Genomic DNA, 25,934 nt, shown 5'->3' on the forward strand with positions numbered 1-25,934 from the left:
CCCTTGTACGAGAGATTCCATCAATATCATTTGGGAGAACATCAACACCTGCCTTGGCTCCTAGCAATTTTATGATATCTATTAAATTTTCATTTCTTTTTTCCGGTATGCCAATAATTTCCACGTTATTTTTTAATGAGGTTTGCTCAAGACGGTTTAATTTGGACAATACCAGATTATAATTAGTTTGAAGTTCATTGTTTTTGACTTCGAGGTTATTAATTTTGGAGTGACACTCTCTTAGCGCATCATTCATTGTTTTTAATTGCATAAACACTTTATTAATTTCTTCTTTAATTTCGTCCTTAAACAAAATTAGTAAATTACCAAAGTCTGGCTCTGAACCAGCCTCAGCAGCGGGGCTCTCTACGGCAACATTACGTTTTGACTTAGTACCCGCTTTAGTAGGTAGAACAGACATTATGAATAGGTACTGAACTGTCAAGGTTATGAAACAATGAATTGTAGCACTCTGTAGAGTCAACGAAATCACACGATCACTTACGATGTACAATATACAAGTGGAATAATTAATTACGCAACAACTTTTTGTGGAATTGATCACTTTTATAAGCCCAAATAAACATTAAATTAACAACGATTTTACAGTCGACCACTTGGTTCAAGAGTATTGTTAAGAGTTCATTGAATCGTAGTTACAGACAAAGGCGCTTGCAGGCAACTAATGGGTAAAAATGTGGTGCGTGGTGAAGTGTTTGAATGAAGATGAGGCGAGGGTGTGGAACTACAAATTTAAAAAAAAGAAATGAATATTTTGAGTAAAAAATGTGCCAAGGAGCTTACTGATCATTTTTTCACCGAGCCGTTCGGGTTGTGTAGGTCAAGACGCGTAATTTGATACCCATATCGTATGTACGGTTTTTGCCACCGACATTCTTCAAAAGTTCCAGCGAGTTTTATTTTGGAAAAAGAATTGCTCAATTAACACGCAAAATTTAAAAACTTTTAAAAATGTAATATGTATGTTTGCATATGAATGAAACAATGAGCGTGTGACCACAAATGTATTAAAATGTATGTATGTTTAGAAAGAAATGGATATTTTGAGAAAAAAATGTGCCAAGGAGCTTACTGATCATTTTTTCACCGAGCCGTTCGGGTTGTGTAGGTCAAGACGCGTAATTTGATACCCATATCGTATGTACGGTTTTTGTCACCAACACTCTTGAAAAGTCCAAGGGAGTTTCATTTTGGAAAAAAAACATTTCTGTGCTCCTGGTAGATTACAGCGTCCTCGAGGTAATTTTTTGACAATTGTATCTTCTTTAATTAAAAGTAAATTAGAAGTTTTCACACAAATACAACTACAAAGAAAGCTTTAGACAACGCTTGAGAATTATATTTATATTTTTATTTTACATAACTCTTGGCTTATTATGAACTCTCTCTGAGTGAATTGAAAAAAGCATTTTATTTACACGATAAAAATAAGTATAAATGAAAAGGATTTTGACATATCAAAGAAGCAAATTATTATTTTTATTTTTCAATATAGTCTACGAAAGGGTATTGCACAACAGATTTTAAACAAAATAATAATAAATAAGTAGCGACAAATCATTTTTAAATAAAAAGAGAATAAGCTGGTACATACAAATATAAAGTCCATTTTATTAAAAATCCTACAGAACAATATCTCAGAATTTTCTTTGAAAGATAAAACTACTTCCAGTGGAAATAATTATTCTCTTGTAAACTTCTCGCAGAGCAGAGGCTGCGAGAACAATATTTACTGTAAAATGATATATTTTCTTTTAATGAAACTAACGTTGGTTAGTTCTTGAAATGAAAAGATATTTAAAAAATTCACATGTTAATAATTTCAAATAGTTTTTTTTTAAATATACTAATGATATTTTTCACATTAATTGTTATTTAATGTTTTTCGGTCTGGTAATTCACAATGTCATTTACAACGTAGCATGAAAGCTTTATGATGCTTTTACTGGAAAATGGAAGATGGAGTTTGTCGAATAAAATGCAAATAATCTTTGTCTGTAAGTAATCGCATTAGCCTGCCATTACCCTGACATGTAAACACGTTTCAAAGCCATATTTTTAAAGACAGTTCCTTGTGAGGGGTAATCATGATAATTAAATAAGGGTATCTTAAATCAAAATGAGTGAATATAATTAAAATGACGACTGTTTAATAAGAGAGACTGTGTTGAAGTAGACATTTTTGTCGACTTTTTGTTGTTTTTATCTAAAAATGTATAACTTTTTTATTCTATGTATCATGTACTACACCATGCAAAATGTAAAAATTGTGCAAAAGCTCATCAGGGCGTTGATAACACATAAATAAAAATACGTAACTCTGGTTGGGCTAATAATATGATGTATCACTTATTTCTTCAATTGTTTAACATGTGACTATTGCCTCCCTTTGTTTTATTTGTAACTAGCTGTACCCCCCCCCCCCCCCCCCCACGCGTTGCTGTGGCTCATTTTGTCTGTGAGAGATAGAGAAACAATAGCGCGTGTTGCTTTTACGTCTGTAGATGGCGCTGTTTAAAAAAAAACATGTGTTTACCTCACAGGTGACATCTTTATAATAAAGGTATATAAAAACACACGCGTATTCGAATACAAAGTTGTGTCAAAATTTCAAAGCAATCTTTTTTCAAGAAAACTTTTTGAGATTTAGGATTTTAAACAAACTTACATTTATTTATTTATATACATTTAATTGAGTTTTTATATACTTATATAACTTTTTAAATTTATGCATTCATTTACAGATTTTTGGAATTTGATGTAGGTACATATTTGTATAAATACTAACTTTTTAAATAATTGAATTATTCTCACGTATGTGAGAACATCTATAAGAAGTCTGCATAAATAAATTTAACTACATACCGGTATGTAGTTTTAACAGACTTTTTAATCTGAGCTTAAAGTGGGATAGCAAAATTTGACAGCGTCATTTTTCCAATTTAATAATAAATCAGTACATACAAACACGTATATATATATTTAAAACAATATTCGTCTACCGAGTAAGTTACTTTTTCAAAAATATTGATCGCCTTGTCTTTGGTTTTGAAATGAGAATACGCTTAGCTCCTACCGGGATGTGATTTATCCAGTTCTTACCTCTTCCCATCTGCTGGAAAAGTATTTGAAATATAAAACAATGGCAAGAAAATATTGCAAATTAGAGTGCACTTGTTTTGAAAATAGTAGAAGGATTTGGAACTATCTTGGAAGCAAGTTATTGGTGTTTTTCGTGTACATAATCTCGTTGAAAAGTAAAAAAAAGAGTGTTGGCTATCTTGTAAGTGTATAATATTGTTTTAAGTAATCATTCGTATTGTTGTGGCGATTAATTACCTCGAGGTATTGTGGTGGAACTCACTATATTGTGATTGTGTTGTGTATTCCTTTGCAGAGATACCGTGGTAAGTGATTGGTCATCTCGTGTTCCTTTCTTCCATAACTTGTTTATTCCTATACATGCTATCACCCAATTCCAGCAAATACCAATTCAATTCAATTAGTTTCGTTTGAATTATTTACAGTCCAACAATGGACAGCAATTTACAACAGTAATGGACCAACCTGCACAGTTTATTGACTTGTTCGAGGGACGTGGGCAGACCCGTGTTGCCTTCTAGTGGCATTGCTGCCAAACACGCTTTCAGCTCTCCCTTGCATTTCTCTTCTGCGCCCGTCGAAGAGAAAACTGAAAAAAGAAAAAATTATAGTATTTTATTATTTTCAAAGACAATAAATTTATGATTTAATACTAGTGCAGACCATATGCAAAATCATGGGTAAGTCATAGACGCGCTATTGCGTACTAATATTTCATCGTAACTTGTTTTACTATTATCACGCAAGCAGCAGTGCGTGATGACCGGATTCGGTACTAGGCCTTAGGGCGTTGGGAACGTTGATGTTCAAATAGAGCTAATTAAGGTAAAAAACGTAGAATTTTTGTTTTCATCAGTTCCAATTATGTTGATATTAAGTATTTTATGGCTTATCTGAATTCTCCAAACAAAGACTAATTTATAATTTTCAAAATTAAAGTTGTTCAAAACAAAAATTGTAGAGTTTGCTGAACCGAAGCTACAGACGGTGGCGCAACTAAAATTAGTATCGTTTGGAGAACGACAAATTAACAAAACTTAACTGAAATTCAAATAGGTACTATATTTTTAGGAGTGTATGCGTGAAATTTTAGATAACAGTTATTATATACATTTTCTAGGTTGGTTTGTAATATATTTACAATTGCATAACTTTTGACACAAATGCAATCATATTATAACTTTTTTTTTAAATTTTTCTTTAGTGTCGAATCGCACACAGTACTGTATGTACAATTAAACGCACAATTCATTCTGTTCCTGACTGCGGATTTTATCAAACCCCTAGAGGTCCTTCCGTGTTCGCTCACCACCTTCAGGTTTAAATTTCAATATTATTAATGTGCGTTGATTGATTTTACATATACTTGTATACTTTATTGGCATCCTTATTTGATCCACAATACAACCCATATTACTTTTTCAAAAATCAATTTCCAACGTCGTTATTTTGAGGTTTATCTCTTTTTATTTTACTAATGACCACGTATGTATTCCTTACGTTTGATGTTTATTTAAAGAAATCCCCTAGACCTAGATCATTAATTTTATCGCGTAGTTGACTATTTCGAATAAATGTTGCCACCCTTCTCCAAAATCTCTAAGGCTTGTTTTGTCAGCAAAACGAAGGTTATTGATCATTTGGTTACTTGTCACTTTTCAATAACGCCTGATATTATTAGCAAAGGACCCTTATTTTATCCCTCAGAACTTTGATATCCAGCTTCGCACCATCCCAAGTTTATTCATAGATTCGGAATTAAATTATACCAAGTACAACATAGATTTTGATTTATTACGTTGTTTATTCCGTTAACGCTTCCCCAGACTAAAATTTATAAAGTCATAATTTTTGGGTCTTGACGCTTTTCGCCACGTTAATAACGTCACGTAGCCAAATGGAGAATTAATTATAACAAAGTGTAAATTTTTATGGCGAAGCTCTGCTAAAATTCACGTTGAATATTATTATGTGTACGACTAATTCTAGAAGAAGAAGATAATAGTAGTTAATTATAACCAATAACTTTTAGAAAACTTCAATAGGTATCCCATTTAAAAATCGGACATGTTTATCGTAGACACTATCTAGGTTACAAACCAACTCTTTATAACTTTGAAATCATTCAAAAAGATTGCTGCCAAAAATATGGGAAAAATAAGTTGTGAGATAATATTATCAATTTTGTATTTTAAAAATGAGATCGACAAAAACGGCCTATAATAATTAGATCCCAATGGTTTAAAACGTTCTCCCGGTAAGACAGATATCCTGGGTTCGATTCCCAGATGAGACTGTTATATTTTTATTTTTCTGTCTTGTTCTATTTCATGTCTCGTTAAGATTTATTAGTATTATCTTCTTATTCAATGATATATTACGTTGATGGGCATAACCTTCAAATTTTTTAAAGAAAAGTTCAAAAAAAAATTTAATGTGTAATTTTATTAACTTGAAAATAAGCAATATTGGAATTTAGACAGTACAGAATCGGCAATGGGATGTCAATTTGAAACTTAAATATAAATGTTAAATATATTACATACATAAAAAACAAGTATATATAACATGTTTATAACTAAATTCCAATATTTATTAATTATCAAGTTAATAAAAGTTTGTTCTCGAACGCGCGTTTAAAAATGCCCTTATTGTTTGTTTTATTTGATTTTAAATATATACCAGTGTATTAGTAATTGAATAATTTATCCATTTGTCGTGTTTTCTACTCATGTGATTAAAAATAGCGTCGATTTTCAATTTTTTCCAAACCAATTGCTAGCGTCTTCTAGATGTATGATTTATTGAACAAAATAGAGCAAGAATCGAGATTATTCTTATTGATAAATATATATAGTGAATGTATCTTTATAGTATACCAGTTCTTTGAAAACATTTTGATAAAATTGGAGTTAAAGTATTATTTAAGATTTCTACTAACGGAAACTGTAGATCGCGAGAAGGCTTGAAAAAATGTTTTACCAAGGACAGATAACTTTGGCACATTTTATTAAAATATGCCAAAACTTCATAATTTTTATTTTATTATGCATTTTTTTATATTAGCTCCACACAGGAGGGCCTGAGGTAAATAATTCCCCTCAGGGCCTATATAGTCTTTGGTGATGCTGTGTTGAGGGTATCTTTAGGAAAGGAAGGGGAATAGGTTCAAGAGGAAAGGTATGAAGTTGAGTAGGAATCTGGGGGTCCAGGAGTGACGGATTTTTTAATTCATCCATTCCACTGCGGTGCAGGAGATGTTCTGAGGTCATAAGGTCTCCTTCAACCGGCCTCTCTCGATTCGGCCTATCACGCAGTTGGTGGGCAGACCCATTTGTCACCAGTACCCGGACAAACCTCACCCCATGAACCCGGGCAACCCGTCACCAAGTCACCAATCGTAGCGAACTACAAAATGTTGACTTCAAAAATAAAAGGAAAATATTACTTATTATTTTTTTTTGGTAAGCTAATGTTTAAGACAAGATTTTTTATGCATAGCACAAAGGGTAACAATTTTTTATAAGCAATAATTATTCGCCTGAAACACTCATCCACATTGAAAAATCTCCTGATAAAAGATACATGTTGGCGTCTTGTATCTTTTATCAGGAGATTTTTCAATGTGGATGAGTGTTTCAGGCGAATAATTATTGCTTGTAAAAAGAAAATATTACTGTTTACATCTGGCGTCGAAAAAATCTGCAAATTAGCTAGTTATTTAAAAAGAATAATTTAATTCTTATACAAATCTACAGTTTTATTTTAAGTTTTATGAAATATTGCACCCTTGACTTTCAAAACAAGAAAAAGTTCACTGTCTATACGATATATCTAAAAACCTGTTCCATGATAACTCAACACAGTGACAATTCAATAACACTTTTAAAAAGTGATATAAAGTCATTAGAAACGATGAAAAAAAATTAAACCTAACCTAACCTACTTAACCCAGTTAATAAAGTTTTTGTTTCATCACTTTCCATAACTTTATATATAACTTTTAAATGAATTATCATTGTGACGATTTATCCTGTCACCGGTTTTTGGGGTGATAATAAAGTCATATAAAGTCATGGAAAGTGATGAAACAAAAACTTTATTAACTGGGTTAAGTAGGTTAGGTTAGGTCTTAAATTTTTTTTTCATCGTTTTTTATGAGTTTATATCACTTTTTAAAAGTGTGTTGAATTGTCACTGTGTTGAGTTATCATGGAACCCTAAAAACCACCTCAAACCCCTTTGACAACCAGTGGCGGCTAATGACTTATGAGTAAGTAGTTACTAGATTGCTAATATTCCAAAAAATGGTGTTATTTATGTTGTTGAAGTTGAAAACGATTTTTTTTCGAAAAATAGATTTTTGTGTGGATATTTTCAGGAAATCCGTGCAGCTCACAGGTAATCTGAAATTTCCTGAAAATCTTCATACAAAAAATCGTTTTCAGCTACAACAACATCAGAAATGCCATTTTTAATAATATTAGCACCCTAGTACACCCAAAAGTCACGAGCCGCCACTGTTTACAACCCCAAAAAAAAACTTTGATACTTCATGATGAAATTTTGACATAACATAACATGACGTCCAAATTGGTAGAAATTTACTTTCTTTTTCCAAAATCGAAAAATTCTCTACTTTAGCTAGTTATTATAAAAAATTCAACCATCTCTGAAATCGTTTTAACAATTTGAAGCCTTCTGTCAGTACAAATTCGATATAAGGGAGACTTATTTTTTTCTTATAACAATGCTTTTATATCATCTACCTCATTTTTCACTTAAAATGTTATTTTCTTAAGTAAAATTAAACTATTTTCATGATTTTATTTACTCATTTATGTAATACTTCCGTATTAATTTTGAACGAGACTACTTGAACTGCTTTATCTTATATTTAATATCACAAATTATTATTGACATCTATTTATATACTTTGAAGACAAAACAGTAGTTATTAATATATCAAAGCAATGAAAAGGCAAATTAACCAGTATTCTCAATAAAATCATTACTCATAAATTCGCTACGCTTATTCCTGAATAGAAAAATAAGAATCAATAGTGGAGTCAAACACAATCAATTCACAATGGTGACTCTTCGATAAAATTACACACGTTACATTCCTTTTTAATACAGTTGAACGAAATGATAAATATTATTTTCGTATTAGTTTTCGGGACAAAGAAAATATTTCATTATTATGAGTTAATACCGTAAGACTAAGTTAATTTTAATAGATTTTCACGACAAATACATTTTTGCTTAGAATAATAAAATGTTTCTTTATGGTAGTGTCAAAAAATGTTGCCATTACAGGAAGCTAGCTTTCCGCTCTTAATTTAGGAATGCATTTCATTTTATTTAAGTAAGTACCTACAGTTTTAAGAGGTGCAGACTAGGTCAAGTAGGTCAAACGTGATTATTTCGTAATCACAAAAATAACGTCGGGTTTTAGTGGAAAATTCATGTCTTTGATTAACCACTTCAAGAATAAAATCCGTCATTGGATATCAGTTTGGTTGGAACTGAGAAAATATTCGCATTTAACATCTATTTTATTGCAGTTTTCAAAATGCAATTTTGTTGATATTTACTTAATTAAGTGGGTCGAACCACTCGTTGTTACAGTGGAATGATTTGGTCGAAAATCGAGGACCTGGTCTGACATAATCAGTCATAAAGCATTATTATGATGCAAATTGAGTCTGAAGAATTTAAAAAGGTTAATTGATGAAATAATATGATCAATACATGAAAGAATTCTTTATTATTCTTATGTATTGTATGTATATACTTGAATAAATATGGATGAAACAAACCTATAAAAATTATATTTAATAAACAATGTATTTACCTGTTAGGAGTGATATCAGGAGCAGCATTGTTGATTTGTTGAAGGCTCACTTTTAATACTTTTATCGCAGTCAAAAAATAAAACACTTTACATTGAACTTTTAAAAATATTATTTACATCACTGTAGAAAGAATACACAAAGTGTTAGATTTACAGCCTTAATAAAAAAAAACAACTTCATTAAAGTGTGTATATTACATATTGTGTAAACACTGTGAAAATTTAGATTCTAGTTGGTACTAATAAAAATATCTTAAGCTGGGCTCCGAAAGAACTGGAAATGTTTTTGACAATTTTCCGCAGACTGACGCGTGTAATTTCGGTCTTGAAAAAGTTATGTTATTTTGGACACATTATTCTGCAATTGACTGTTACTGCGGGAATGTATTTAGAATTCTATGAAAGCGATGTTTTTTTTTAGTAATGTGGGTATATTTTTTTAAGAATGTGTAGATAATTATAAATAATAGAAATTAACGTTTATATTGCGTTATCAATGAATTTAATATCTCAATTATGTTGTGGTTGTTCTATGGGAATTATTATAATATTTTTTATTCTATAAACGAGATTAAAATTGAGATGACAGTTTTCTCAAATATTTTCTATTTAAAAGGAACGTGTTTCCAGTTTTTCACTCAATTTTTCAACGTATGAAGAAAGAATATGCGTCTGTTTTTCAACTTTTTTCATGTTTGACATTGAAATATTCCAATTGATAAATATCAAATTCGAATTCAAAAGCTTAAATCTAAAAGGTACTTTCATCTAGTTTCTTAAAATGGTATTTTTTACGACGTCTTCTAACAGAAGAAATATATGGCACATTTAAAATACATTTGAAATATTCCGAAATTCAATGAGAAATTTCAAGTATATACAACAGATAAACAACCCTCTTTGTGTTTGTAAACAATACGTCTTTCCATTACCTATTTTAAAATTTTCCATATTAGTAATTTTTTTACATAATTGGTCGTTAATCAATTAAACAAAATTTTCACCACGTTTTTCAATGACAATGTCAGTATCTATTAACTAAATAGAAAAATAAGTGTGAAGATTTTATCCGTTAAACAATACAGATTTCGATACCTACCACATTTTGAAAATTTTAGTGTAATACGTTTATTTCGATGTTCTCGGTATTTCAAAAAAGGTTTAATATATTACACTCATTGTGATAACTAATCGTAAAAACGAACATAATTGTGTTAAATGTTTGAAATTTCAGCTCTATTGTGATAATGACCAGTAAGCTACATAATCATAAATTTAAAATCGCGAGATATTTTCGTTCCAATTTTGAAAAAGGCAATAAAAATAATTTTCTGTGAAAATATTATACTATAGGTAAGAACCAACTTTATCGCTTGTCTGAATCATTCTTCACACAAGCAGTTCTAATTTTGAAAATGACCATTAAATTCAAAATAAATTTGAGTTCATTGAATATTACACATTTCACTAACCACCGACATCCGAAAAAAGTTTGTTCGAGGCGCGCATATTTCAAATACTTCTTTAATATGCTGGTGAATGTTATAATGAAATATTTACAATCAATCAAATGTTAGATTTCGTATCTATTAAATGGTTCAAAAGAGGATCGCATGAGTCTCTTCAAGACCCATAATCACTCATTTCTCTCCCTTCAAGACCCTCCACACAACATCCCCAAAGATGGCAAAGGCCCCGATGGAAATTATTTTCCTAAGGGTTTCCTCTTTGGGGTTAAAGATAAAAAAAGAAAATGTATACGACAATTTTCCTTTTCGAAATTATGACGAAAATTCGAAGATAACATTATTTTTTTATCGAAGGGAAAGTTAGATTTTATTTTAAACTTCTGAAACAGACAGAAGCTTGTTCTTTATATCCAGCCCTCACCTCACAAACTAAAAACAAAAAATGATTCTTAAATAATTTAGGAAAGAAGAGTTTGATGTTGAAAACAATGTAATCATTTTTCCCGCCACTCTTTTTTCTTACAGAGACTTCGAATGCATTGAGTTGAGCTGGATTTTTTTCGACACGTTGTTAGTCCGTATAAGGATTTAGTAAGTAATTGGTCTGACCGACTAACCACGCAAAAGCATTAAATCCCTTTGAAGATTTTTCACGTAAAAGATTCAGGAGAATTCTGTTGTCGGCAAAAAATATGCCCTTTGCGGAAAAAACGCAGAGAAATACGGCAGGTCAAAAATTTGACGCGATAGTTCAGCATTTGGATATGAAATCAGTTGTTACGCTCTATTCGTTTCTTAGGTATGCTTGTTTTTTATAATTTTTTTTATTTATTTGTATCTAGTGCAAACATATCAAATTTATTTTTTAATAATTCGACAACATTATTTTTTTGTAATTTGGAATCATTTGTAGACAGTTTCATTTTTCTGAAGTAATTAGTTAACTTTGTATTTCTAGCATTTTCCGCCAGATCAAGGTCGATATGACAAGCTCTCAATAATTTTGTCTTCGGAGAAAATGTGCTTTACTTTTATTTTTTTACTGCAAAACCAATGATTGTCAAAAGAGTCACTATCGTAGGGAAGCGGATTCATTCAATTTTCCGACTCACTAAAGTATTGAAAGAGGTTACCTTCATTTCTAATAATAATAATAACATGGCATTTATATAGCGCAGTTTAGTGTCATTTCACTAATCTTATTAATCCAATCAACTTAAAATATAAGTGAAAAATTACTAACTATGACGTTCTAAATTTAGCGCCTTTTCGTAAAAAAATGACCTCAAGGGCGCTCTACATATATATTTATTGAATAATAAATACAGCTGGCTTACCACTAAAATTCATAATAACTAGTGACTTACACCTAATACTTATTTCTAGTGACTTACGACTAAGGCCCATAACTGTTCAATAATAACAGTTTATTTACAAATAAATTCTGCAGTACAATTATTATTACGCTTGACATTTTAATTTCTCCTTCTGAAAGCATTTTCAAACTGTCTTATTGCCTTCAGAATGCAAATCAGCCGTCACGCGTAATAATAATTACACAACAGAACTTGTTTAAAAAAACAGTTCATTTTTTTAACAAATTTAATAATAATGATTTTGAATATATAAAAAAAAACATTTAATTAAAATGGAGTTCTATAAATTAAAGTTGATAACAGTAAACAAAAAAAATATATAAATCTCTAGCATTATTATGACTGAATCGCAACATTTTAGCAGGTTTCTGATAGTAATAATGACATTTGGATGATTTATATAGCGCCGTTTTTGTGTAAAATCGGCAATGAAGAAAAAAATCAGAAAAAGATTCACTTAGTAACTAAACACAGGACCTTAGCCTTGCCGGGACTTTGCTCTACCACTGAGCTAACTCGACTCTAACCCCCTCCGTCATAGATACTTAACTGTATCCTACTTCGACTCAAAACTACCAACATTATTCTTATATTTATTGACTCCTATCTTTATGTATGATTGCAAGATTCTTCCTGAACTAAGTGCAATCTAGATAGTGTCTTCGATAAATACATGTAATTTTATTTTAATGTGCGACATCTATTTATTTTTCCACAAGTGTGAACAAAATGAACATATATATAAATATTTTGATTTTTTTTGAGTAACCACATGAGTAAAACCTCAAATTTTAATATTTAATCATTGAAGACAATATTAACGGATCTCAAGTGACCGAAGTAATATTTCTGGTTTTTGCGTTATTTGTTCGACTATTGCTTAATACTTGCTCGCATTCTTCTAGGGTCTGCGTCTAGGCCATGCGTCGCATGTTTTGCGGTTTCAGGACCGAGCCATTGAAATACGTCAATATTAGAAATATATTAAGTTCACTGTTGTCTTGCAAAACACCACGAGCTCTTGCATAAACCTATTTCTAAACATACAACATAATTGCTTACAGTGTGGGGTATCATCAATAATTCATGTGACAATATCTACAATCCCAAGAGAAATTTCGTTTGCAAAATTCTATAATCTAAACCACGCCAAAGAGCAGTGGTTCCAAAATACAATATATAAAGGACTTGCGGGATATGAATTGTGTGTGTGAGGTGTGGCGTAGTTGGGGAGGGAAAAGAACTATTCACAATACACTGAGGGTTCTTTGAAAGGCTAAGTAAACACGCTCGTTCATGTTCGATGGTTTTACGCTGACTCGAACATGTCTCAACGTGTGTACCATCTTGCTCGATGATTTTTTGTTCAATATCGAGCTAACGCCAGTTCGTTGCGAAAAAGATTCAAGGGCCGTAATTCTTGCTCGATGTTCGACAGAAATTTAAGATTTGACATGAATTTGACTGTCTTGTGTTTAGCTGCTCGATCGTGTGAACGCTACGACGAGCTTGCTTCCAAGTCAACATGTTCGATCGAGTATAGGATGTTTCCTATTAAGCTGGTTAAAGAAAACATTACTTACTTGATAAATGCTCTACAATTTATTTCTGCGATGTTTTATGAGGTTTTTATCGACTAGCCTCTTAATTTCCCAAGCCTATGCTCGATCTTACGTTGTCTGTTTCTTGTTCAATCAGTGTTTCAAGATGCGTGGTTTTACATTGGTTTCACAGTATTTACGGTCATTTATCCCTCTATTTTTTCACTGGTATACCGGTCAAAAAAATGTACCTTTGAATGAAATACGCCTTTGAAATATGGATCGCGTGAGAGTAATCCCAAATTGAGGAAAGTATTTCAGTGTGGGCTTACAATGTCTCTTCAACTAATTATTATATTTGTCAATTAAAATAATTTTTATTTGTAGAAAATAAAAAAAATCATGTGAATTTAATTAGGTACATACTTTAAATCCTGTAAAGTATAAAAAAAAATACTCTAACATATAAAAGTTATGGGACAGTTTATCATCCTTTTATTTTTTGCAATAATATCTACAGACATAGAAAAAATACCGTGGTCTACAAAGAATTGTTTGGTCAAAAACTTCTTTAAATAAATTATCTCATTTCAGTTTCAACAGAGTCACAATTTTCACATCAGCGCCACGTTTAGCAACGAGATGTCTTCGGCAACTTGCACTTGATACGCAAGAATCCTCTCCAGAAGTAAGCAAGAGCGTCGTGCATGGCTTCTACGTAGACGATCTACTTACAGGAAGTAATGACCATGACGCAACAACTCAAGTATAGTAAAAATTAAATAGTAAAATCTGCATGCATGTTTAACTCTAATCATGACACACTTAAATTTCAAAATGCTACATCATCTAATCATCTCTTACTAAAATAAATCTTTTGTAACATATCACAAAACAATTTGACCGCCTAGTTGTTCCAATAAACAACACTGCGAAATTATTCATTCAGAATCTGTGCAATTGAAAATCAACTGGGACTCCGACGTTCCAATTCACTTCACTGACTTGTCTCAAAACGAAACCAACCAACCTGATTATGTTTACAGAGAGACAGCTCCGTTCAATGGTTTGTTAGAATCTTGGAATAAATACAGAATTCTTTTTGTTGTTGTTTGTACATGTATGTGTCTTGTTATTTTGTTAATTGTTCAAAATCCTGATTATTGGAAGAACAATTTATTATTATTTTCTAAAATATTATCGCAAAAGGGTAATTTGATAAAATAGAAGAGTGAAAAAATAGAACATGATAAAATAATAGGTTAGATGTGTATGCGTGTGTGTGTGTGTATAAACTGCATATGTCACTCAACTGTGCTGAGTCAGCGGGAGCCAGTTGGCTGCCGCCTCAGCGTTTCGAGGAGTGAAAAGTGCGAGAAGAGAGAGAGAGAAACGTGACGTCACGTATCCCCAATAATTAAGTAAAAGTTAAAAAAAATGATTCGTTAATGCTACGTTTGGTATCCAGGTGTATCTGTATTTCTTTTGTACCACGTTTGTATAGTGAAGGTGAATCTGATTAGCAAGTTTTAATGCTATTAATATTTTGAAGTAATTTTTCATACGTCTAGCTACCGGTACTCTGAAATTTACTCACAGTTTGGTGAACAATGTCAAAGAAGAGAAGAATCAACCTAATTTTCCGGAAAGCAGTCAAGTTGTCATAGGAACACACGGACTAACTGGCCACTGGAGTGGATGAATCAGTGAAGTGATTTTATTAGAAACCTTTCAAGCAAAATGTGTTCATAGATCTGACATACTTAAAATATATTTATTTGATGTTTTCAAATCATCTGAAATTCATTTTAAAATTATTAGTGAACCAATTAATTATACATTTAATTTACTTGAATTTGTGTCGTAGTCTCAATGGACTTTTTGTACTCTGCGTGTAAAAATGTTTTTATAAAATATTTTTACACGCAGAAATTTTATTAACATGAAATACTAAAAATCTGGTCAAATTGTTCGTTTTACTGTTAAAAACAGGACTGCAGGCCTTGAACATTACAGGTTCTTAACAAAGTAGAAGTTAAAAGCGAATGTTTTATGAGGACGGCGGAATACAAATATTGATATCGATATTGACATACTGATGCTGTCGCATTCCGTCATAAAATTTATTAGGAAAAGAACACGTGTTCTCCGTATATTCTGAATGCCTAATATGTTAACCGAGAGTTGTCATGCTGTCATTTTTTTATAGGATCATTTTTCTATGTTTATAAACTTATAAATGATTAATGCTAAAATTGAGAGAATTATGGCAAAAATGCTACGATTTACTATTTGCGAGGCGGGTATGGATACCGCTACTCCGGGAACCATTTATTGGATAACCAACACCTCTGCCATATGTCACGCCAGTAGTGGTTCGCTACGTTTGGTGATTTGGTCAGAAGTGGTGCCCCGGTTCATGGGGTTAGGTTAGTCCAGTTCTTGGCGGCATATGCATCTGCCCTTAATATTAACGGAATAAATTAGCAAATAATTATAAGAAATAATTAGTCGCCTGAAATATCAATACAAATTGAAAATATCTCCCGAGTAAAAATAAATGCCGCCAACGGGAATTGAACCCGTACCTTCTGATGTCCGGTCAGGTGCTCTGAACCACTAAGCTATGTCCATATCAGATATTTCAGGCGACTAATTATTGCTAATAATTATTTGGTATCCTTTATGCTATGCATAAAACCTTATCTTATAAACATTACTTTATCACTTAAAATTATATTATATCATTGGTGTGTGGAAAAGTTCTGAGTCTGCGATCTGATCAGCTGCCGACTAAGAATCACGATAAATAAAAAAATTACAAACATTATCTTTCTAAAGATGGTTAGTTTGTCTTTAAAAAAAGTTATTTCACATCTACAAAAATATTTTCAGACTCGTGCTGGATGCCAGCTGTTATGTACCAATCAACATGATTAAAAAATAATATTGCGTTCCTAATTCATCAAAGGAATTATTCATTTTACTATCGTAAACACAAAGCCGTCATAAGTTTTTTTTTATTTCTTAAAAGAGACACACTGAAAAAGAGAATTGAATTATTTGTCCCAAGTTGCCATTGTAGGTAGGGTAGCAATTTGAATTTATAAGTTGGTTCGACCGAACGTAATGTTCCCGGTGGGTCTCGCGTCCTCGGAGTGTCGTAAATATGTTGGCTATAAGAGCTTCCTTCATTTGAATAAATAGTTAAATTCTTTGAAATCTACCTTTTCCACGAATAAAGAAAACATTGGCATTCGCTGTTGGCTTTTGTATGTGAAAACTGAATAAATATACTCCATGGCTGGATGATTAATGAATATAAATTTTTTTTTTGGGGTTAGGTCAGAACTTGGTTAGAAAGATGGATTTGCCTAGTTGCAGATGTCTAAAGGTCGAATTTTGATTTATCTGTTTCCTCTGGGTGTTGGCCAATTATTTTATTTATTTATTGAAAACTTTGAGGGATCAGTTAGAAACATTACAAAAATAATAGACGAATCGTAAAATTACAGAAATACAAATCAGATACATTCAGAACTCTTTGGTTTGATGCAAGATGGAGAGGTTTTGAACATGTCGGAAGGTTATGTATTGGCAGCTATTACTATGCCGAGTAGGGCTACCTCCCGCTTTAGTTAACGTTTCGGACAGCTTTGTAGTGTCCATCGCCATGGCAGATGTGTAATGATTTACAGATGTGATTTCATATTTTTACTGATGCTAGACTCTTAAAGAAAGAGGTAGCGTAACACGGCATAATACCCTACAAATAAATCACTATAATACTTCTGTCAGTGAATATTTTAAATCATGACTAAATTTCGGTTTGTTAAGTTATGTGATAAGTCACGCAATCAGAATCAATTGATTACCGAAATTTATGATTGCGTGTATTGGTGCATATTTAAATACTTCCGACCTTGATTTATTACCGAACATCACCGAGAAATCGCCATCTGTTTTGCCAACGCCTAGTGAGATACTGTCAACAATTGAATACGATCATCGAAAATATATATTCGCAAAGTTTTCACCATTCTTTTTATAATTAAAAAATGCAGCATTTATTATTTTCACGTTTAATTTGTAGAAATAAATTTTAATGGTGATGGAGGGGTTGAAGATTAGTGGGGGGGGTATATAAGACGATGACACCTCAATGTGACATGCAGCGTTCAGTACTAATTGGTTACAGTCATTCATTCACATTACGTCTCACCTCTCGCCTCACACTTCATACTTTAACATCTCACTTGAGGTGAGACACCTTAACACCTCATTTTAGTATGTGAGTACCTCGTACAAACTAATTCTGAAATTACGTTCTGCCCAACACTAATCAAAATAACAGAGGAGTATGTATGATACGACGTATGAATATGAATGAGGCAAGGAGTGTGTGCCAAGTCCGAGCAATTTTGCCATCCGTTCTTCTGCCTAAACCTGTGGGGAAACGGCGTGATCGTTAGTTAGTTAAAAATTGTTTATATTTATGTTAATTGTAGATTTGAAAACACCTGAATCACGAGCTCTGGCTTCGACGCACAGTTTTTTCCGCATGAAAATTCAAGTTAAAGGAGATTTGTTTTTGTGCAATCCGCCAATTATTAATGTAAATTTATTAGTCAAATACACTAATAATTAATGTTTATTTTTTAGCCCAATACATTATATTTTAGTGCAATCCGCCACTTAAGTTGGTGCAGGTGTAATCCTTCGGTGTATAAAAGCATTAGCTCTTTAAATACAGCAATTACGAAGACGCGGGAATTTTCAAAATAATTTTTTTATTTATTTTTATCTTCAAATTGGCCACATTTCGACTAGCGCGCGTTTTGCAAATTAGCCAAGATGTGGCCAAATTAGCTCCAGTAGTTAGTGCATTCAGCATAGTCGAATAATGGTACAATATCTTTTTTCCCACATTTCGTTATTGTTATTGCTCAATAATAAAGGTTTAGAGATAAGTGTGTTGAATGATTGGGTGTAGCCAGGTAGAAACTGCAGATTAATTGTAAATTCGATGCACTTTGCAAAATCGTTCCTAATACGTTTTACATTTCAGTTACAGCCTCTTTCCCACATAAATTGCTATCGGCATGTACGAGTATACTGCCCATATAGTCTAATCTAACTGTGAAAAGACATAAGCGCATTACACATATAAGAATAGAAGAAAATAACCATGTTTTTTCACAAATCATATTTCATGGACTGTCAGGATAGTTGTCCACGGAGACCTACCCAAAGCACGTTTAAGTGAATTAATGATTTGTGACGTAATTTACAAAATAGTGTTATTATGAGATGATGAAATCGCAAGAGTATTTGCCAGGGCAGAAATGATGTGATGTTAGTGACGTAATTCAAAAGATATTAATCCCCGAGGACTTACGAGATTTTCGTCGAGTTACTAAGTTTTATCGTCATGTTAATAAGATTTATCAGATTCATGATTTAATTAGAAATATTTCCCTTTCGTTTAATTACAAATTCAAAAATTCATTATAGAGTAATTTGTCACGACATTTTTTCGGTTTAAACCACAAAAATACCACTTTGTACAAAACTGTTTTACATGAATGTTTTGTAAAGGTTACTGTGACTTAATTTTTAATTCGTTTCATATAAAAAATAATCAATTAAAAATGACAAACCTTGACAAATCGAAGGCAACGGTGGTCGATGACTTTTTAGAAATTTCTATTGTTAACTTTATGAACATCCTAATATACCTCATGGTAAAAACATTACGCAAAATTACACAAAAAGACACAAGTAGTGAAAGGTGTTTTATAATATGTGATTATATGTTTTGTGGAAAAATGTTGAACTGTTCCTTGTGAAACATGATGACTATGATCAGTCCAGTGCCTCGAAGACCTCCCTTTAATTTTCCAATCACTATTTTGGTCAGCGACCAAGTGCGAAATTCGTGTGAATGAATTATTATAATATCCCCAGATATGTCAATAGCCTACTTTTGAATGCCTGACTCCACCAGAATAGATAAATTCATACCAAAGCCGTCTATGGAATGCAGAACATTCTTTGCTAACGCCTCATGTTTGAGGGATCTAGCATTTTCATTTCACTGACTCTTCAAAATTTCATTATAAGATGCTAATCGATTTCTTTTATTCCTTTCCCGCATATTTGAATAGACATTCGAGATTTGAAAATTAAAAGAATATATTTTTTCGAAGGAAAAAGAGGGTGCTTTAAAATATCATTCACAAAAGTGTCCGGGGTAAAGTACGCTTACTTCGGGGGAATGATTCTACACAATATTACAAGCAAAAAAGATCGGTAACTTTTTTCGATATTCAAACGTTTTAAGGTAGTTTTTAGGTCAAAATTTTGTATGGGAAAACGAATATTCTTCTACAGAAAAATATTTTTGTGTGGGAAAAATAAGCTGGATTTTCGTAAAAAGTTATTTAACTTTTTACTTCTACAATCGTGTAGAATCACCTACCGAATTATGCCCACTCATTGCGTGGCTGGGCGGATTGGGAGATACTGGTTGAAGGAGACCATTTTACCTCTCCAGGACTCTCTCAGGACTATATCGATCCATCTCTTGAACCGCTGTGGGTGGAATGGATTCATACGTGCATCACTCCTGGATACATTAATCCCCAGATTCCACCCTCATCCCTTTTTCCTTCTCTGGACTACCTTTACTACCCTTACTTGAAAAAACCCTAGGCATCCCCAAATATGTAATCTAGCTGTTTAAAAAAAAGTGTGTTTATATATATATATTTCTGCGGTCTACATTAATTCTGTTATCGTCCCTTCCCTGTCAATTCCACGCATCTCTCGGCAGACATCAAATTAGCGTTTTAGGTAATAACATATTATATATCTTACAATATTCACAATTTTCTATCATTAGAATTTATTTCATATTTCCTTTACGTATCGTAACGTTCCGACGATGAACCCGGCAATCAAATCTCTGATTTAGGTACTCCCATTCATAAAACACGAATAATTTCTTCTGTAGAAAAGCAACTTAATACGACATCCTCTGAGATAAATTTTTGGCGCAATTTTACTGTAATAATTATAACAAGTTGTTTATCATTCCCTTACCTTTATGACAAAATCCTCGCAGTTTCCATCAGCGTTAATTTCAGAAAGCGCACGCTAATTACATTCATATCCGATTAACAATGTCACGAAAGACAGGGAGTGCTCATTACGCGACTAACAAGGTACCTTACAAGACCTAAGTACCTGACAAGCCGCACAATAGAGGTAGATCTTTTCAATGAGCCATATTCGTAAGACTCCCGGTAAACCGTACCGCGTCCCAATTGACCTGTTACTCTTTTTTATCAGGAGATATTTAAGAAAAATAGCGCTTTTAAAATTATCCAAGTATTAATTGATATTACACAGTCAAAGACGTGAACGGAGTCTGACAGTCCGACATCTTGACTTGGACGTATGTACCTATACCTACTAACAACCCAGCATATTTTTTCACGTGATACGAGGTGGCATATCGATACTATGAGTCCTACAAACATTCATTTGCTGGGAGCTGGGAGCTGAAAGCTGAGAGCCGTAACAGGAAAGCAGTACAAAGAAGCCGCATCGAGCGAACACAGTATCGCTCATGCCCTCTTTGCTCACAGCTCCCGTTTAAGGCGAAGCTTAATGCTAAATCACTATTTTGATTAATCTTTATAACGAATTGATGTACAATATGAATACCAAAAAATATACTTAAAATATAGATAAATTGGAGGTTTTTCTATCGTTTCGCTTCAGTAGAACACAAATAAAATAATAAATTACTCAATAAAAAATATTAATGTAAATTACTAAAAAAAATATTTTTTCAATAGAAATGTATGAACGCGTAAAGGAAACAACTTTAAGAAAATACAGGATTACAGCTAAGATTATCTGTGACAGTTTCACTTGATTAAATTTTTTGCTTTCGTATAAAATTATTTACAAAATAAATAAAAACCAGTTTTGTGCTTGAAATCGAACGTTTCTAGTCTCCGTTTGTCCAGCGATTTTAATGCATATTACCTACAATTTAAGGTATACCAAGAATATATAAATTTTTGGCTTCTAGCTTCCTCTTAATTGAGCCGTTGTTCAATTGAGTCGACTCTTTGAGGCGTTCGAAAAGATAGAGCTGATACCGTGGCTCCCGCTCTTAATAAAATGAGTCATTACCCATCGCTACAGTACACGTGTGTCTACATAATTAGATAAACGCCTAGAGATAACACTATTTTACCGAATTACACAGTTCTTCTGGATAAAAAGGTGTTTAAAAATCACATTTTCATGGTCTCTGTAGTCTTGGCAAGATCCTACTTAATTTTTTGATTCACTAAATCATGCCATGCTTCGTTTACCAACCATTTATAACTATCGCGTCATTTATTAGATTATGTTCGGTAAATTCCTTGGGGAAGAATGTTCTTAAATGTGTTTTTATTACATCTATTAATTAAATATATGTTTCATATTAAAAATCTTTGATATTTCCCGGTTGATTTTTTTCACCAGAAGTATCAACACTGTTTATCAGCGGTACCGGTGCTCTACGAGCTAGTTGCAAGTGTTTCGCGAAATGATGAAATTTAAATTTAATGCTATTTCATCTTCGTATTTATGGAGGATTAAATTCAATGCTGTATATTCAAACCTCACAGTGCATGATTATTATTGTGAGTTGAACAAATGATGGCTAGATGGTAGCACTAGCGTTCGCAAGGAACATACGGAAGCAGCTCGGAAGGAAACAGTTGCTGTGACCAGATTGCTGTCGAATGTTCATACAATTCTCCTTTGAATAGAGATTAATGAGAAAAGTACCAATAATACAGAAATAGAAAATAAGTAAATTACTTATTAGCATATTTTCATAGAAATATTAATTAAGCACCATCCTTTTATCATATTCCAGCAATTAAAATCTGAACCGTTGTTGAGAGGTTAAGTTTGACAAAGGAAATCATTTTCTTTTCTTTATTAGGTACGCTTTAACAAATCACTCTTTTCCAGATTATCGTTGAAAGTTCCTACCCACGTTGCGTTACGATTCATTTTGTTTATTACCTACCTTACATTTGCATAAGTCTATTTATAACATGTTTGTGATATAAGTCCACTTTTCAGGTTATCAACTGGTGCCTGAACTAGTGCCTGGTGACTTGAGGGTTGGAAGTCAACCAAGAACTCTTCTAGGTTCAAAAAATTTTGAAAAACGTTTCGGCAACACAACATCATGCGTAAGTTTATTGTGTTAATTAAATTATGGAGCTAAAAAATACAGATCATGAGACATTTTGAAAATTTGTTATTATATCCTTGATATTTACTACAGACCTAGAAAATTTAATATATTTAAATACAGTATTGTACAAACAAAAACGTGTTTAATTTAAATGGAATAGATTACAATATGTGAGAAAAAAATGTTGTTGCTCCAAATGTCGAGCCACTGAATAATAACCATGGAACGGGTCTGGCGTTGCCACCATCTTGGCAGCCATTTTTGTGCCACCATTTGGACAGAATATTTTTTTTGTATGCTAAGTCCTCTCTTAAGTATTTTATTTAGTAAGGAAACCCGGAAGAAATGCCATTCAAGACAAAGAATTGAGAGTTTTTATTTCAAATAATAGACCGAATGTCGGTGAAATCTATAAGGGCCGAAAAGATCAGGTATCATTGTATAACCTAAAAATTTTTTCTGAATTTGGAGAAAAAATCAAATTGATGTAAATTTCGTTTTCTTTGGGTGTATAAATTCATGAAAACATAAACCTAATGCTCAGGCAATATTTCAGACCATGAATAAGCAAGTATGCAACATATAAAATATTACCCTCAAAAGGCTCATTGTTAGTCACCGATCTGCGTATAAACTATTTATCATCGCACCTTAGGATATGACACCATTTTGAAATGACACGTCGTAATTTTTCAAACGCTTTATGCTAAAATTCTGGAATATTTTCGCAAAATAAAAACAAGATAAATTGACGAAATTTTAAATTGTGTACACAGGTAATAGGGGCGCTTAACAAACACTCTCTAGAAGTGTGATCCATGTTGATTAGATAGAAAACTGATGTCACCTATTTACATAAATAAAAAAGAATTCTAAGCCCTAGACTAGCTAATGACATTGATAATCTGTTCCGGAAAGGATTTTGATATTTTAAAATAGTTGTTTGACAATTTCATCATAAGAAAGGTCAAATTGAAACGCTCACAAGTATCTTTTCTATACGTTTATTTCTTCGGTGTGTAAAGGTATAGAATTTAATGACACTTATGAGGATTTTCATTATCGCCAATTTAGCCGGGTTGTTGGCTGAATGATTCTGTGGTTCTCCGATCCCCAGAATCCAACGTTGCGTGATTACTCTCGGTGTGCAATAATGAGAATTCGGATATTTCCAATTTACTTTTTATTTTAACAAAACTCACATTCCAATAATTTTATAAACAAAAACAGATCACGTACACTAGAGGAGATTTAGGGCTAAGCCCACGGCTAGACCGCTGGAGACAGAATTAATTATTTGCCGCGCGAGGTATCACGCGCAGGTTTACAATGATACCAGCCTCACAAGAATGTGGGTAAAAGTAATGTTGTCATTATTTTCGGGATATGTAAACTCTCTATAATTTACCCTACGGAAGGTCGGCATAGTGAAATTTGACTTATTATCACGGGGAACAGTGTAGTTAGAACGGCCTTAGACCGTGTTTAAGACCGGCATAATTATAACCACTCTGAAACGGCACATACTAATTTATTTATTTATTTATTTTGCTTTTACTTTATTAATATGTATTTACTAAACTAGGTTTTTTTGCAAGTTATACTTGACATAAATAAATTTGTATTACATTTTTACCTACTCAATGTGATATTATTCCTTAAACTATAACTATTAATTGTATCTTTTTAAATAGATTTATTTTAATTTCACTTTTGTTTTCGTAAATGAATGCAAATCTTGGAAGTGTAAACCAACCCACTTCTCGACACATCATCGACATCCAATCCAACATTCGATGACAATGCATTCTATTTACTTCGGTGGCAATCATGTATACACGCGGAAACACACGCATTTCTCTGAAATCGAATGAGATTACAGCAGTTAATTTATCTGCGAAATAAATATCATGATTCGTCGACTCTAGTTCCCGTGTAGAAAGGTTCAATCCTAAATAAAAATAAAAAAAATTTAAATATTTTTTTAAAAAGATGAATTTTAGTAAAAAAAATAAGTTTTTAGCGGGTTTATTTATCTTAATTCTATATTTTAAATGTGTTTATCTATTGTTTACATGTTTCACAGAATTTGAACAATGCATCATTATTTGCCAGTTGATTCACAAAACTGATCTTTGCAGATACAGTTAAAATGTCTAAAAATATATACAAATGATTTTATAATTTCTAATTACTTTACCAAAATAGCATTTTAAGGGTGTGATGAGACAACAATGCCTACTTAGTTACGGTAAGTATAATCAAATTTTACCCATCGGTAGATTTGTGTACCTCCTTGTACGTTTAGTAAAGCATGAGGCTTAAAATATTACATTTTGTTGGTTCCTTACCTTTGTCTGCGGTGCGTGGTTTGAAGGACAATGAAAGCTCAATAAAGCTCTAGCTTCTTCACAAAGGTATTGTGGTTGTACTTTAAGGGTAGAAAATCTCTGAACCTTCAGGTCGGGATCGGTCAAGAACCGGTCACATGACAAGCATGAAAACCCCCCACGTAATTATTCTTGACATTTCAAACATGTCTTGTGAAATTGACAATACTGTCAAGAAAACTCAGTCCTTCCTATTCATTTTCCTATTGCTTCTGAAAACTGTATTTTTTCATAACACATTTCTAGCGTTTTTCAAACGGAATTTTTTTTTAATTCTCCGCTTTGCTTAATTTTGCTATTCGTTATTTAGTGTGCCTATTTCCTCTTTCATATTTATACTTCAAACACTTTAAGTTGTCCAGTCCCGAGAAGTGGTCGGAGCCAAAAGGTATGTACATTATATATCAATTTTTCAAAGGAAAATTATATTTTCACTATAAAGTTTTTTTTTTTTATATATCAGATATTTGTTTATGTGTTTAGAATTGAATGAGACACAAATCGGATTGCTCGAAAAAAATATTATAAAAAGTTCTGAAGGTAAAATAACACCAACTGAAAAATTTTTTAAAGAAAATTTCCAAATTAAAAAAAACAGATTATGTTCTTTTGTACGTTAACGTCCCTTCTTCCCTTTTCAATTTCATTTTTGGCTCATAAAATACTACATTAAGAGTGGTAAAGTTTTGTTTGCTTCATGCTGCCATTCCTGGATTACGAATAATCTGACTATATATTTGAAAATCTCCTACTACCATCAGGAGCGGAATGGTTTTTGTGTAATGATTGAGAAATTAGCCAGCTGAAAAATTGAACTCACGACGCGGTGCTCGAATGGGAACCCAACACGATACCATCTCAGCCACTGACCGGTCACAGAAAAAAAAATAATCAACTCTGT

General features: G+C 32.4%; 1 protein-coding gene across 1 annotated transcript in view; it reads right to left on the reverse strand.

The window, feature by feature from the left end:
* The window catches only part of LOC149419685 (uncharacterized), a 62,946-nt gene that overhangs the window by 13,501 nt on the left and 23,511 nt on the right, over window positions 1-25,934 (reverse strand). The window contains exons 2-3 of the mRNA XM_089637520.1: window positions 8,981-9,101; window positions 3,589-3,712 (exon numbers count right to left, since the gene is read on the reverse strand). Coding sequence (XP_089493646.1) covers window positions 3,589-3,712; window positions 8,981-9,008 — 152 coding nt within the window. The 5' untranslated portion in view covers window positions 9,009-9,101. The remainder of the gene's footprint in view (window positions 1-3,588; window positions 3,713-8,980; window positions 9,102-25,934) is intronic.

Source organism: Hesperophylax consimilis, chromosome 11 (genome assembly GCF_061612785.1).
Source record: "Hesperophylax consimilis isolate HC1 chromosome 11, BYU_Hcon_1.0, whole genome shotgun sequence".
Classification (NCBI taxonomy): domain Eukaryota; kingdom Metazoa; phylum Arthropoda; class Insecta; order Trichoptera; family Limnephilidae; genus Hesperophylax; species Hesperophylax consimilis.